At 38.4% G+C, this 16,267-nt stretch overlaps 1 protein-coding gene across 1 annotated transcript; it reads left to right on the top strand.

The window, feature by feature from the left end:
• The first annotated feature begins 1,166 nt into the window (after positions 1 to 1,166).
• ptgs1 (prostaglandin-endoperoxide synthase 1) lies at positions 1,167 to 15,254 on the top strand. The gene is made up of 11 exons (XM_038704082.1): positions 1,167 to 3,875; positions 3,970 to 4,050; positions 5,303 to 5,419; positions 6,580 to 6,720; positions 8,446 to 8,589; positions 8,667 to 8,848; positions 8,966 to 9,049; positions 11,517 to 11,763; positions 12,100 to 12,386; positions 13,470 to 13,617; positions 14,568 to 15,254. Exons 1-11 carry the CDS (start codon positions 3,869 to 3,871, stop codon positions 14,930 to 14,932), a joined length of 1,803 nt encoding a protein of 600 aa, XP_038560010.1. The 5' UTR covers positions 1,167 to 3,868; the 3' UTR covers positions 14,933 to 15,254.
• The last annotated feature ends 1,013 nt before the right edge of the window (positions 15,255 to 16,267 follow it).

The following is a 16,267-nucleotide window of genomic DNA, read 5'->3' as shown; positions in this document are numbered from 1 at the left end:
TAAAATGGTGAATATGTAAATATTACGCATTAAATATCAGCATGTTAGTGGCCCTATTGTCATTGTGAGTATGTTAGCATGCTAACATTAGCATTTAGTTCAAGTACAGCCCCAACAGAGCTGCACTAGACAAAGCTACTCCGTTTACTATGTGGTGCACCATATTTACTGTCCCCCATTTTATGAGTGCCCAAATTCTTTATCCACTGAAATCTTAATTTACTGCTCGATACTGAGTAAACTATTAAGTGTCTATTTTAAAAGACGTAGTGAAAGAGTGAACATGAGAGTGGTTTCAGACACAGCCTTAGTCTTGTTAGCTGATACTGTATATGCTCCGCTATGCTCAGTAGCTACAAAAACAAAACAATGAGCTAAAAGTGACTAAAAAGCTCCAGGAAGCTGCAGCGAGTGGGACTGCAGAGAATTCTCTGTGGGTTTGTCACTCATCATTTAATCCATTGTTTATATACAATGTAGACTCAATCATTGGCATAGGCTGTTCTGCAACTGTTTCTTTCTTACCTACAGATCTATATCCGACAAAATAAAGTATACAAAGTTGTCTTTGCTCCCAGGAATTTTTTCTATTAATTGTCCCCAGAGTCAGAACTGGAAAAAGGGGTGTTTAAGTACGCTGCTCCCTCGGCTTGGAATCAGTTGCCAAATCACATGAATCTTCGGGAGCTGGTCTCACTGGACGCATTTAAAGTGATTTGTAATTTGTTCTGCTGCCTGTCTTGGCCAGATTTTTAAACCTCAATGAGTCTAATACTCCTGGTTAAATAAAGGTAAAAAACAACAACAATATTGGGTATATAAGTATTGATTAGTGTAGTTTTAAGTAAAGTTGGGCTGCTTGAGTTAATGTTACTTTCCACCACTTCCTATGAGTGGACCACCAGCTGACTCCAGAGGAGGTCTGTCCTCCTTTACAATCAGCTGCTTCTCCTAACAAGTTTAACAAATGATACCTGGCGGGCTGTTTAAGGACCCACCGCTGTGTGGCTCTGTCACAAACCCCATCTGGGATAACACATGATGGCCTCGCCTGTACGCCTATCGCTGCTCCGTTAGTTGGATTGGCTTGTTCCACAACTGGACAGGAAGTGTGCTAATCTGCAACCTGATCCGGGGGAAGGAAGAAGTCAGGAACCAGCCTTCAGTGCTTTCACCGATCGTATTCATCACCAGAGCCGGACCGAGGCTCATTTAGAGCGGGAGCACGGCTTAACTAAACATCTTCTCCATAAAATAAATGCTTCCAGGTTACTCCCAGTCCAGGTTCCAGTCAGAGGAGCATCTGATCTCAATTACCAGGAATGCTATAGGAAGCAGTGAGCCTAGGCCTGCAGCCTGCGCCAACAGCACCATGGCAACCAGCAGCACGTCGACGAGCCCTGCACAGATAGGAGTTCTTTTCAGGCACTTGTTAGGCGGGAAATGATGATTTGATAATTAGTTCCTGATGCCTCTCATTCTTTTTCATGTCAATCATGTCTAGGAAACAGAATGTAAGTTTGCTGTTTGAAGCTGCGGAGTTTGATTGGTTGGCTGCTTGGTATACTGAACGTCCACCGAAGAGGGATATGGATGTGTGGATGCCCACAGTCCAAACAAACTTCAAGACTAAACACCAAAAGACGTTTTTGGTGCTTAGTTCAAAATGTGTTCAGAGTGAACTGTCACAATTGAGGACTGTTAGTGTGCTCATGCAGAGTTGTCTTTGCAGTTGAAACATTCCTGCAGTTCCTAGAAAACTAGAAAACATTTAAGAAGTGGGAGGGGTAAATTGAGTAGGCTGCATTCATCTGCTACTCATTTACTCCTACTTGTAAGATCTTACTTTACTTTTCAAAAAAAGAGCAGGAGAAACAGAGCAAGCACTTATATTAAAAATATAAGTGCTTGAAAGCTAAAATGTTTGACATATTTAGGTGAAACAGGTAAACAAACAGAAAAGAGGGGTCAAGGCAGAATTGATGGTCTTTCTTTCCATATACAGTACTCAGTAAACAGGATAATGTGTTTATTCAGTGCTAAATTAACAACATGCAACTAGAGAAACAGGTGTAAAAGACAGTGTCATACAGAGAAAGATATAGAAATATTATATATATATATAATAATATTTCTGGTTTACTTAGTTTTACAGTGACAGTGAGTGGTAGCCTAAAGGATAGTTTCCAGCTGTTGTCCCTTGGCCAGATGGGAACATAAGCATTAAAAAAACCCAACATGCTAAGTAAACAAAGCAGGCCAAATACATGATGCAGCTGAAAAGAGGATACAAGGCTAAAAGGAGTAGGGCAAGAGACATGCAGAGTAGGACATGCACAAATAAAGCAATTCATACAAAACAACAACATTTTAAACAGACAGTCAGCAGTTAATACATGACAATATATAATCACATGACATTACAGGGGACACAGTAAAACATGTTGGTCACAGGTACTTCTGAGTATTAGCTAAAAAGTAGTCCTCTGGAGAAAAAATGGATCACACAGTACTCCAGGGGTCGGCAAATAAGTCTGGCCATAGTTTTTTCAAGTCGTTTTTCAAGTCGTTACATGGCGGCCAGAGTCAAATTATTTCAAATCCACCTAGACTATGTGTAGGCCTACCTTTAGGAGCGGGATTCCCGCTGGGAAGATTATATGATCAATCCTAACATATGGCAGATATATTTTTCAGCGAAATTATTCCAGAGAAATAAACAGGATCTTCAGAGAGAGCTGAGGCAGGTGAGGTCTGCAAAGTTTGTAAGAGTTAACCCGAACATGTTTTGGTAAAGATTAAACTTATCTCCATGTGGACACTGTAGACAAGCTTGTCCTAAAATTGCTACAGTATGCAGGATATTATGCAGGAGACTTCAACAGGCAAAAATCTCCCACAGGTTTGGCTGAGATTAATGTCTCTGCGGGAAGGTATCAAAGATCAGAGAGACAGCCACTTTGTTTCAGTACTGTAGTGTCTTTTCCCCCAATAATCCCAAAAAACTCAGACATACTAGAAACAACTAGGTACATTTACTCAAGTACTGTACTTTGTACTACTACAATTTTGAGGTACTTGTACTTTACCATTTTATGCTACTTTATACCTCTACTCCATTGCAGTTCAGAGGGACATATTGTACTTTTTACTCCACTACATTTGTCTGACAAGTTTGGTTACTAGTTACTTTGCAGATTCAGATTATTAATATAAAACATAATAAAAAAATTTTGATCACGTGAAATTTTCAAGCTACCAGGCAGTGTATTAAGTAGTTAAAATGATCCCCACCTTCACCAGCTGCAACATAAAAGTGATTTACATAATATTACATCAGCATGAGATTTAGGGGTACTGGGATATTTAGTATGGACATGTGTAAGTGATGATGTAAAGCTCGATTGTTTTTAATGAATTCAATTTGAAATTGAATGTTACTAATTTGCCAGTAGGTGGAGATAGAGCACCCAGAAATCTTCCTGAAGCATCACCCTGTTCTGTTTCCTGTCACTCACTAATGATTTAAATGACAGATAAATAGTGTTCAGCGTTTGAAAACAGAAGTTTTTACTTAAAAAAGCACATTTAAACAGTATCCTGAGAACACTTTGTTGTTTAAAAATGATCAAATCAAAATGATTTGGTGCCAATTGCAGTTTCCATCATATCTGCTGCAGAACAAATGGAGGAAGTAGAGGAAACTGTGGTACCACGCCTTTGGTTGATTTTAAGAAGCCAGTCAGACCATATCAGTAGGCCTCAGAGTTGTTATGGAGAGAGTAGCCAACCCCTGTCTCTCAAATTCATTTCTAGACACAAAATAACCCAGTGAACCAAAATTAATTTTTATTTCTTGTTCTGAATCATGAAAGGTGAGTCGTAAAATAATTATGAATTATTTTATTTATTTAAACACAAAACACGACTGAGTTTAAATATTCAACAATTTTTTTATTATTATTGTAGACTTCAACATCTTCTCCATCTGGGTGTTTATCAACCTGTTGCTGCTGGAGAGCTCATCATGTGCTGGTGACTCAAGTGCTGGTAAGCATTTTTTTCTTCCATAATTGCAAGTCTTGAGAATTTGGTTTGAGCATGTAGTAAGTGTATTTCACAATGAATGTGTAGTTATTTCTTTCTCTTTTATAAAGCTTAGTAAATATACAATACTATAAATATTACACCATATTCTGTGATTATTGTAAGGTGTGCTGCTATGTGCTTACTCAGTTAATGGTTGTTTCCATTAACATTTTTAAGTCTTGACAATAGATGCTACATATTTTTGTTACATTTCCAGGCTCGCACGCTTCTGTTGACCCCTGATAGATTTTTTGGGTGTTATTCAATCTTTAATGAAGGTTACAGAAATGCCATGTACCTTATAGTGGAAACAGCATCTGTGTTTTTTTAATTTCTAGCTACAGGTCATAGCTGTCTGAATTCTGAAAATGTGACACCACCGTGCATGGATTTTTAACAAAAATATGCAGCATTAAAATTCTCTTTCTTTCTGCACATGCTATTCTGCAAAATGTAACTAAATATTTCTGACTTGGACTGGATGCAAGTATGTCCATAGTTATTCATCTGCTTCCTGGCCTTCACTGGTTGAGTAAGACCTGCATATCAACAACATGCATGCATTCATACACTTTCATTCTCCTTTTAGAAACATAAAACTATTTGTTGTTCGCGTGGGCTCAGACATGCTTATCTATCGTGTTATTCATAGCTAATGAGGAAGAAAAAGCTGCAGTGTCACATTATCTTATTGAACTTCTGCAAGTATGAACAGAGAACAGGAAGCCATATTACAACTCCCCAGAATGTTCAAGATGTGGTTAGGTAGAAGTCACACAGCAGTTTGTTGGGCCAGAAACAATGAAGTCATGATTTAGTTAAGCAGTTTCTGTGAAGAGACTGTACTCTGTGTCAAAAAGCTGCATGCAAAGCACTTTATTTATCCAGGGTAGTTTCAACGGCTCACACTGACAACTGCAGTCATGCTCATGGTGGTGGTAATGAGGGAGGGTGAAGCAGTGGCCTTCTCTAACCTTTAGGTCACTGTTGGTTACATTTGGAGGAGGTGGTTTTAGCTTAAAAGGGTAAGATTTAATTCTTTCATATATTAACACACACACAGGCTGTGTTTGTCTGTGGTTTCCCAGGCTTGTTTCAGTATCACTCTCAGTCAATACACAATCTGTACTATCAGCCATTTAGTTTAGCACAGGCCACATTATACTAATGATTCAGTCATACAGAACAACATGATCTTTTTCCTCGTTTGCAGTGAATCCCTGTTGTTACTACCCATGTCAGAACTCAGGAGTGTGTGTAAGATTTGGTACAGACCGCTACCAATGTGACTGCACTCGCACTGGCTTCTATGGAGACAACTGCACTGTTCGTAAGTACAGCAATTAACATTTTTGGCATAAACTTGGGTGTCGACGTGTGGGTTCATTTAAAAGTCATAGGCCAAGTGCCCTCCAAGTGAAAGTCAGGTCAAGCTCCCAACTACCGCCATTAGCTCAACGGCCACTTTAATGTGGTTTTAGGGCAAACTAACACTAAACAGAAACACTACACTAACGCTTACCTTGTGTACTTCCATCCATTGTCAACCGCTTACCGTACAGGGTTGCGGGAACCCACAACCTTCTTGCTGTGAGGCGACAGTGCTAACCACCACACCACCGTGCCGTTATGTTAATAATGTTAATAAGTAATTAATACAGTAGAATAAAAAATTAGTTTTGCTGTTGCAAATATGAATAAGTTGTAAAGGTTCACAGGTCTGTCACGTTCTAAAAAGTTAGTTAGTCATGTGGAGTAATGAATGGTAAAAAAACAAACAAAAAACTTCACATTATAAACTAAAGAGCTAAAAACATAAAACAAATGTTATTTTGGAGGAGGAGCCAAAGGGTGTTTTACAACCTGGCAACACAAATGGTAATATTAATGGCTTATATATCAATTATTTATTAGCATTTATATAGCCATAACTCACAACTTAGAAAACACTTACAAAAAGTTCTTTATTGAAAGTACGGCTGGGCGATAGGGCTAAAAATTTTATCACGATAAAAACATTTAATATCATTCGATATCGATAATCATCACGATAAATGTCAAATCATTATTTCTTTCAAGTTTAAAGGCTGATTTTTGCTCCTGACTGAACATTGAAGAAACCAGATGGTTAATTACGTGGTTCAACTTTTCTTTATGGTCCGAATGGGACAAACACTTGATGCCAAACAGTGGATCACTTAACCAATCTGAGGGAGAACATTCAAAACTATTATGATAGAAGAAATTTAACAAATATGATTAGTAATCAGTAGTTTTCCTCAACAAAATAAATATTTTAATAGAAAAATTAAGTGCAAATTTGTTGGTGATTCAAATTAATTAAACCAAATACTTATTGACGATATATTGAACATTTATTATATTGTTATTGAGGAAAATAAATATTGCAATAATCGTCTTTACTGTTTTATTGCCCAGCCCTAATTAGAAGTGGTACAAAATATATTTAATCTTTGTCTTTGTGAGCAGCGGAGTTCTGGACCAGAGTTCGTCTTATGCTGAAGCCCAGTCCTAGGGTGGTTCACTTCATCCTCACCCACTTCCAGTGGTTTTGGGACCTTGTCAACAGCTGTTTCCTGCAAGACACAATCATGAGATTAGTGCTGACAGGTAGGTGAAATGGTTAAAGGTATAAAACTGAATCAGCCTTGATGTATTTAAAGGTAGAGACACATGCCGATGAATATTGTTGAGTTAAAGGTGGTTTTAGATAAGGCCTGATGGGATAGTGGTAGAATTATTCTGTGTGAGAAGCACATGTTGTTGCCATGAGGCCATCAAAAAAAGGAAGAGATATGTAGATTTATATTTATATATAAACATGCGTGTATAGATGCAAAATAGTTGAATCAACTCAAAAGCAGTTAATAATCAGAAAATCTTGTCTTGTCTTTGACCAAGAGACAAAGTTGCATGCTCTCACTTTGGACTGTTGTATTCCTTGCATGCAAACTCAGACAGAGCAGAGTTGAAGGTTAAATCTGGTATTATTTTATATTCTACTTTTATTATTGCACAAAACCCCATTATCATTGGTGCCTACAGATGATGGTCATTGTCAAAAATAGGTCCCTTAAAGGCTGAATAATTTCCTGAAACAGCTGGGCACCGTAGTGTTTTAGCAAATGTTACTCAAACATACGTAAATTGCATTTGTCAAGGACTATTTACAGCTGCGGATGAACACACACACACACACACTGGTGAGTTAGCGAGTATTTACAGCTGCAGGGTGATCTATGAACAAAAATAAGCTACTGTGCCCATGTTCTTTGTAATGAAGGAACATGTGACCAAACGCAAAGGTGTGGTTATTGACCAGACAATAAATAGTAGGCTACTAGTACAAGCTTGTAGGATCAGTTAGTTGGTGGTTTGGGTCTTTTCATGGTTGACAATAAGCACACACCTGCCTTGTTTAGCTCGGTTGAATCGCACACCAAAAGTGAACCAAACAAGCGTACCGAGACCACCTTGAAGAAGTGGTCACGGTACACTTTCAAAGAAACGCTGGTGCGGTTTGCTTGTGATGTGAAAGTAAACGAACCAACCACAGGATTTTATGATAGCAGATATGTGATCTGAGCATTAAAGCTAAACCACTAATAACATCTGCTGACTCTGTGAAATGTGTTCAGCAATCTTATAATTGATCTGTATAAGTCAAGTGTAGGCTTTGTTTTTGCAAATAATTTAGTAACCACGTATAGCCTACTTAACCACATATTTTCCCTGATTAATAGGTTATAAGCTGTTATAAAAGGGGCCAATACTCTTTGTTGCCTACTTTGACAGCAATCCCACAGTAATAGGCCTAAGCCCCGAATTATTACTTACAAGACGCCTCGTCTTCGTCCTGTTTTAACGTCATTATACATAATATGTGGTCAATTTGCGCTCTAAAATTACTAATCATGCTTATAATAACTTATTTCTTCTTGAGCTCTTTGCGATACAGATACAGAAGTGCTGCATAAACTTCTGTCAATCACCGGAATTTGATTTGATGATGCGCTGATGAAGCAGGATGACAATCTTCAAAGCTGTCCAATCAACAAGTTACCTGACAGTCTGTATAATGACATGGTTACTTCTCTTGTTTCATTTTTAAAATTGCAGTGTGAACAGGAACCGGATGCATAGACACAAGTAGTACATCACCAGCCTTATCCACATACAAACTTTATACCAAAGAACATCAGGCTACTTACCTGGGTTTAGGTGTCTAAACATGATGGTTTGTTAATTCTAACAGAAGGTTCTGAACTAGCAAATGTGGAAAATATATGAAAAATAAATTTGTAGTAAACTTCTTATTGTCACCTTCTCCCAAAGTCAGAAGTGAACTTATTCCAAGCCCTCCAACCTACAATACCAAATATGGATACCTCAGCTGGGAGTCCTACTACAACACCTCCTACTACACCCGGCTCCTCCCTCCAGTACCTGAAGACTGCCCTTTGCCTATGGGAACTAAAGGTGAGCCCTACAGTACACAACTACACACATATGACTGTGCTCCTGAGAATGTCTTGATATATATTTTTTTTCTACAGGTAAATCTGTTCTTCCGGATACCAAAGTGTTGGCTGAGAGGTTTTTTAAGAGAAATAAATTTAGGCCTGACCCTCAGGGAACCAATGTGATGTTTGCCTTCATGGCCCAGCACTTCACTCATCAATTCTTCAGGACAAACCATGAAGTTGAAGGTGGCTTCACCAAGGCTTTAGGACATGGGGTGAGATACATACAGTAGTCAGCTACAACCAAAACAATTAAACCTGTCAAGGATTAAGCATAATGCATCATGTGTTTGACTTTAATTTATTGCAAAAGTTGTGTTTTTTCTACCTAGGTAGATGCAAGCAATATCTACGGAGATGACCTCACGCGTCAGCTTCAACTCCGTCTTCATAAAGATGGAAAGCTGAAATATCAGGTAGTAAAGAAATTGCTTTTTAGCTTAGTTTGTTAGTATAAAGGTATCTGTATGTATCTGAAGGGAGTACATTTTCCAAAAAAGGTTTCTAGGGTATGCTGCCTGCTGAATGAGTGCAGTGGTGTTTGCTCACTAGCTACCTCTCGGCCCATGGACTTTATAATGTGATGACATCACCAATTTTTAAAAAGCTTTTCTCAAGGACGGTGAAACCCCTACAAATGGTTTCAGAACGCAGCAGTGCGTCTGGTCTTTAATCAGCCCAAAAGAACTCATTTCACTTAATTACTCACTCAGTGACCTCCACTGGCTACCCATGGCCTCCCGAATCAAATTCAAGTGCTTGCATACAGAGTGACTACAGGATCAGAACTCTTTATTTTATTTTTTATTTTTTAATTTTTTTTATATAGCGCCAAATCACAACAACAGTTATCTCTGAGCGCTTTTCATAAAAGAGCAGGTGTAGACCGTACTCTGTTCCCACCCGGAGCAAGCACTAGGTGACAGAGGCAAGGAAAAACTTCCTTTTAAGAGGCAGAAACCTTGAGCAGAACCGTGACTCAGGGTGGGCGACCATCTGCCTCGACCGGGGGCTACAGATATTTACAGTAGTGAGTAGTTAATGATAGTAGTTAATGATAATAATCATAATGTTAATGATTATAATAACAATAATTATAGGACTAGTAACAATAATTACAGCAGAGGGTGCCGAGCAGGAACACGGGGGCAGCAGGTGACTCACAACCGCAGATTCAGACTCCACAGCTCCAGAGCCAGAAACACCTGCAGGAAGTGATAGGAGGAGAGAGGAGAGTCATTCTCATCTAGTCACTCATCTATCTAAACTCCATAATACAAGCTTACGTTCCTTCTCGGCCACTGTGCTCCTCCAGCGAACGCCGTCTGGCTCTGCCACCCCTACAGAGAAGGCTATCTAAGTCCCGGCTGTTCTCGTCTGTGACACGACGATAGTGGAATGAGCTACCACATGTCTCCAGAGCAGTAGCGTCCCTCTCTAACTTCAAGAAGCTCTTGAAAACTCATCTCTTCTAAGAACATTTCTCTTGGAACACCTCTAACTCTAGCATGCACTTCCTGTGCTCTTCTTCTTCTATCCCCTACAATTTTCTTATATTGATTGCACTATTTCGTTAACTCATACTTCTTTCCCTAGGTATTTACCTCAATGATGCCATACGTGCTAGTAGCTCTTACTAGTATTTATTGCTTCCCTTACTAGCGTAATAGTTGTAGATCCCGTGCTGTATTTGATGCTTTGTTGATGCTTGTATGTTCTTCCTCAAAAGGCGCTTTGGATAAAGGTTTCTGCCAATGAGTAAATGTAAATGTAATAATGACCTGGCCCCTTTCCTCACCTAGAACTTGTGGACCTTTCTTAAACATGAGATTTACTGTCAGGGAAGACAATTCACCTCTTTGAAAAGTATTTGGGAAGCTGTGGTTGCTGCTTCTGTGAAAGTTGAGCGTGAATGGATCAAGAAACTGACAGACTCCATGAATGGGCAGCTCATGGCAGTTATTAAAAAGAAGGATAGCTATTGTTGGCTATGGTTACAAATATTTTTGAAAGGCCAAAATTTTTATTTAATTATTGTTTTGTGTTGTTACACTGACTCTAAAAATTGAGAATAAACAAGTAATTTGATAAAAATTATTTTGGTTATCTAATAATTTTGCACACTAATATATTCTCCTGAGCAAGACAAAACTCACTTTTCCTTAGTTAAACATTCAGGTTTGAGGTTCAATTATATTTTGTATTGACTGAGAGCATTGTGTTTGTTCAACGATGAACGATGTTTGTCTAAGAATTGTGCATGCAGTGTAGACCCAAAGATTCCTGCATGGTTTAATTAGAAAAAAGTTTTTAGGGAGTGGGGCTTTAAAGACACCGGCGCGAAAACGTGTATAGACAGAGGGTGAATAGAGGTGCTGCAGCAATGGACTATATGAGAAAAAGAATGTGTTTTTGAACAATAAAGCATGTAAACATTTTCTAGTAGAAAGCCAAATAAAAGTATTAACCTGAAAATTTTGAATAATATTGGACATTTAAATAACTTTCACTTCCTGTATCAGGTTGACTTATAAGAATTATGTGGTACATTTTCCAGATAGCAGTTATAGTGACAAAGTGGTTAAAGAGAACCTATTCTAAATCAGTCACTTTGTGCATCACAGCAACTTGTTATCACGCCTTTGACATGCTATCAGCGTTTGAGAGGGAACTTCCTCAAACCGTCTTTATCTGAAAGCCACTATGCTTGAGGAGGTTTCGCAAGCACGACATGTCACGACACTTCTGTCTTTTACAACTAGTATGGCATTTAAGTTTATTAAGAAATAGTAAATAAAATTTAAACATCAAATGAACTCAATCAAACCTTAATACTTCCAAAAATCCGATGTGGATTTTGATGTGGTTTTTGTTTGTTCGCAGTTAGTAAATGGTGAGATGTACCCTCCTACAGTATCTGAAGTCCCCGTGCACATGGTGTATCCTGAAGGTTTCCCTCCAGAAAACCGTCTGGCCATTGGTCAGGAGGTGTTTGGCATCCTGCCGGGTCTTACTATGTACGCAACCATTTGGCTCAGGGAGCATAACAGAGTCTGTGACATCCTGAAGGCAGAACATCCCACCTGGGATGATGAGCAGCTCTTCCAGACTGCCAGACTCATCATTATTGGTGAGGGATTCATGGACATACATAAACAGTTTAAGTCTTTTTTGTTGTATAAAATGTTAGAAAACTGACAAAGTCACCTGATTTGTCCTGCCAACAGTCCCAAATCCCAAAATTATTCAATATACTATTTACTATTTAAAACCAAGAAAATTCTCACATTTAAGAACCTGGAACTATATAATGTTTGGCAATTTTGCTTGAAAAGTTCAAATCAGTTCATCGTCTAATAGTTGCAATTCTAATTGTTTTAACAAATTAACAGTTTAAATTTCCATCTTCAAGCTTATATAAATGTTTTTTATTTTGATAATGTTTGACATCAAGCGATTTTTTCAGGGGAGATCATCAACATTATAATCGAAGAGTACGTCCAGCAATTGAGTGGTTACCTGCTGAAGCTGAAGTTCGATCCCTCCCTCCTCTTCAATGAGCGCTTCCAGTACAGCAACCGCATCGCTCTGGAGTTCTGCCACCTCTACCACTGGCATCCGCTGATGCCTGACAGCTTTCTCATTGATGGAGATGAAATCCCATACTCCCAGTTTATTTACAACACTTCCCTCCTCATGCATTACGGGGTGGAGAAACTGGTGGATTCCTTCTCTCGACAGCCTGCAGGGCAGGTAGATAAGTACCATACAGTGACTGTGTACAAGAATCCAATGTTAGTGGTTATTGACTCGCTACTTTTCAGATTAAGCTTTCACATAAACACACATGTTATAACCTTATAAAATGCATTGTTCAATATTTAATCACTGGTTTCCAAAAATTTTCACTTGTGGCCTCATACAAAGGAGGCAGTTGGGGCCCCTCAAACAAAAAAAAGGTAACAGAAAAGTCTCAAAAAAAATCCAGCATTGTGTAGCAGAACTTTCCTGCCCCATTAATCATCTTCCAGCCCCTCAGATTTTTCTTGTGACCCCAGAGTTTGGGACCACTGGACTAAACTGCCTAACTGTATATAAAGTAGTTAAAACTAGTTCCACCTTGACCAGCAACAAGAGTAAAGAACTATTTCTGCATTGATTCATCAGTTAGAATGTAATTCAACAATGACAACTGTAAAATGAATATTTAACACGTATTTGTAGATGAATCATATCTGTACCATAAGTTCAAAGCGACTAAAAAGGTTTTCTGACTCATCAGACAGACATTTATCACAGATACATAAGCTATGACAGGAAACGCTGTCAAGGAAGTAGAGCTTGTGCTTTTAACCTATCTTTGACTTTTGTCTGAAAAAAATCTAGTATCTGTAGCTGTAGCAGGACTGTAAAAAGCATGGCCAAGCATTTCATTAGGGAAATAGGTTTTGAGGGAGGCCTGAAGGGAGGGGGTGGGATTTTTTTCAGTTGGATACTTTCAAAATCTAGCGGTTGCTAAAGTTGCCTAACCCAGCTTTAACTTGTCCTAAAGATAACAGTTAATCTGCTCAGGGTTGTATGAAACATCAGACTACTGTGGGATGATGTCTCTGCGTACCACAAGTATTGTGAAACATATTTATAACCATAAACGCAACCACTTCTTTAAGATAAGATTCTCAGGTATCTTTCAGCAGCGTGTGCATACAAAGTGTTATCTCTGCTTGCTGAAAATCAACATGCACAGTCCTGGTGGGTTATCTGGGCGTTATCTGGTATTACTGAATAGTTTATTAAAATAACTTTCAACTGTAGTAACATTTTTGTATGTTTCAGATAGGTGGAGGTCGCAACTCTCATGAAGTAGTGCTCAAAGTGGCAGAAATGGTCATCAGAGAGTCTAGAGCAGCGCGTGTGCAGCCCTTTAATGAATACAGAAAGAGGTTTAACCTCAAGCCATACACCTCTTTTTATGAATTTACTGGTAAGCAGGAATAATATTATAACTATAACTTCCTTCTGAAACTTTCTTGGATTCTCCCCCATTTCCTTTCTTTCACATGTGTATATCGTAAAATGGTATTTGCACTTTTGACTTTGAGCTTATTTTAACTGGTATATACACATTTATAGGCTACCATAACTGGTATTTTCTGGGTCCTGCATCAACAAAATATTTTGTCAATATTTTTTTCCTTAACCGCAGATGAACACATTCAAGTCAATGTATTATTTTTTTTCTGTGGTAACTCTTGTTAATTCTGTCAGTATATGGGTATACAGAAGCTCTCACAAACACACTGACAAGTCTGCTTTCTTTGCACTTGCCTGAATTTCTTCACTTGAGTGGAAATTTTTTTTCTCATATTGGTTCATCCTTCCATCAATTTTCTGTCCAGGTCACAGTGGCAGCAGGCTTAAGAAGGTGACATAGTGTGGATGTCCTTTTACTCAGACACTTCCTGATAACTGCAAACCTCTCTGGGGGAACTTACTAAACTGTTAAACTCTATCATATTTTTGCCATTTTGTATATTTAGATTTTGTGGTTTTGGATATCTGATATTTTTACACGTGCACTCCTAATGTTTGTACAACCTCAGGATTAATAAAGTTTAGCAGTTTACAAAATCTCATGACAAAACTGGCTCTCAGATGGCTCTCATTATTAACTTAAAAGAGCCGGCTCTTAGAGACAGACACATTACTATCATGGGGGCGCTACAAGAAAAGTCAGGGGATCACCAAAGTGAGAGGGCTTCATTTTCTGGTCACCATGAATGTCTTTAAACAATGGCAATCTATCCAGCAGTTATTGAGATGAGACATTTAATTTAATGAAAAATCCTTGTGTGACACATTATATGCAACATATTAATATTAAGGGTAACAAGCTTTGAGTTAATTAAAATGTTTTTTTTCTTTCCCAAACAGATGACATAGAAATAGCCAGAGGTTTAGAGGAACTCTATGGTGACATAGATGCTTTGGAGCTCTACCCCGGCGTCATGCTGGAGAAAGCACGTCCTAACGCCATATTTGGTGAGAGTATGGTGGAGATGGGTGCTCCCTTCTCCCTGAAAGGCCTGCTGGGAAACCCCATCTGCTCCCCTGAGTACTGGAAACCCAGCACCTTTGGGGGTGAGACAGGCTTTAATATCATCAAAACTTCTACTTTGAAGAAACTGGTGTGCCTTAATACCAAGTGGTGTCCATACGTGGACTTCCATGTTCCAAGAAAGGAAGAGGAAGCAAAACCACGAAAGGAGGAGGAAGCAAAACCATCTATTGAACTTTAATGAATATTCAATAGATGCTATGTGATTTCATTACTCATAATCAGTGTATTACTATTGCGTCATAAACTCAATCAGATTGGATTTATTGCCCTTGAAAGTGATTTCGATATGCATTTGTTAATTGAATGGATTTAATCCAGCCTGCCGTAAATGACATTTGACTGTTCATTTAAGCCTGTTTACCTTCTGAAAATACCTCTAACAAATCACATAGTTTCTGAAGATCTGGCTAAATCAATTTATTCATTACCATTTAGACCAAGAGAATTCATCTGGATGTTGTAAAAAAAAAAATATTAAATTTGCTAATGGCATAACTCAGTATGACTATTTTGTTTTGTTTTTTGACTCTTCTTTTCAGTGTGGAGGTATTGCATCACTAAGAAACACCTAACATTAATGTACAAATTACCTGTGAATTCACTGAATGTTAAATGGCCAAAAATAATAAGTAAAAAATAAGTGATGAAATACAAATAATAATGATCTGCAGACAGTTATTTCTGTTTCATATTTGTAGAAGCACACCTCATTTTGGTTAAAATCACACAAATCTTAATAATCTGTATGAAAGAAAATGTTGCAATTTGAAAATATAAGTCACTGAGCAGCTCCACTGGGGCAGTTTGGAGGTTAACTTCTTTGCTCAAGTTAGATACAGTTTTGCAACAAGGACTAGATCCCTAACACGCTAAACTAACATGATGAACATTATACTAGCTTAGCATCAGCAAGTTAGCATGTTGACATTAGCATTTAGCTCATAGCAGTTTTGTGCCTATTAGTACAGCTTCCCAGAGCAGCTAGCATGATTGTAGCCTCTTAATCTTCTGCAGTTGTGACACGAGTTTCTGCAAAATTTTAACTGAGAAAAACCTGCAACAACATTGCTAAATGACTAAATGCTAATTCTCGCACTGACCTTCTCACAGGATGCAAAGGGTGGTGTGTATCACTTCTATGAGTCAGAAGTAGTCACACACTACTGTGTTTTTGTTAAGATCAGGGTTACTTCTGTGTATGTACTCTGGGTTGAGCCTGACACCAAACGTGCTATATCTTGTCTTGTCATGGGGGATCACCCATGCTGAACATGCAGTATATTATGTACTTCTGGTACAGCAAGGAACAAAAGATAAGCTAATGTCTTATGGTTGTACTGACCTCTGTAGGTAACATTTTTCAGATTGTTGCATGTCTAACAGTGTGGTTGCCGCACTTCTTCACTTTGTAGGGCTTACTTTTGGGTTGTGAACATTCAGCTGCTAGATTGCAATAAAAACAAGATTTTCAGAATCAGAATCAGCTTTATTTGCCAGGTATGTGTCCACATAC

The sequence above is a fragment of the Micropterus salmoides genome, unplaced genomic scaffold (genome assembly GCF_014851395.1).
Source record: "Micropterus salmoides isolate LMB-PRFRI ecotype aquatic unplaced genomic scaffold, ASM1485139v1 Ms_hic_scaffold_7, whole genome shotgun sequence".
Taxonomy (NCBI): domain Eukaryota; kingdom Metazoa; phylum Chordata; class Actinopteri; order Centrarchiformes; family Centrarchidae; genus Micropterus; species Micropterus salmoides.
The sequence above is the reverse complement of the archived record's forward strand: the minus strand, read 5'-3'. Positions and strand labels throughout refer to the sequence as shown.

Bases quoted from the DNA above. Each gene is read 5' to 3' on its own strand.
- ptgs1 (XM_038704082.1), top strand. The intron at 12,387-13,469 runs GTAGATAAGTAC...TGTATGTTTCAG, and splicing joins CTCGACAGCCTGCAGGGCAG to ATAGGTGGAGGTCGCAACTC. The intron at 13,618-14,567 runs GTAAGCAGGAAT...TTTCCCAAACAG, and splicing joins CTCTTTTTATGAATTTACTG to ATGACATAGAAATAGCCAGA.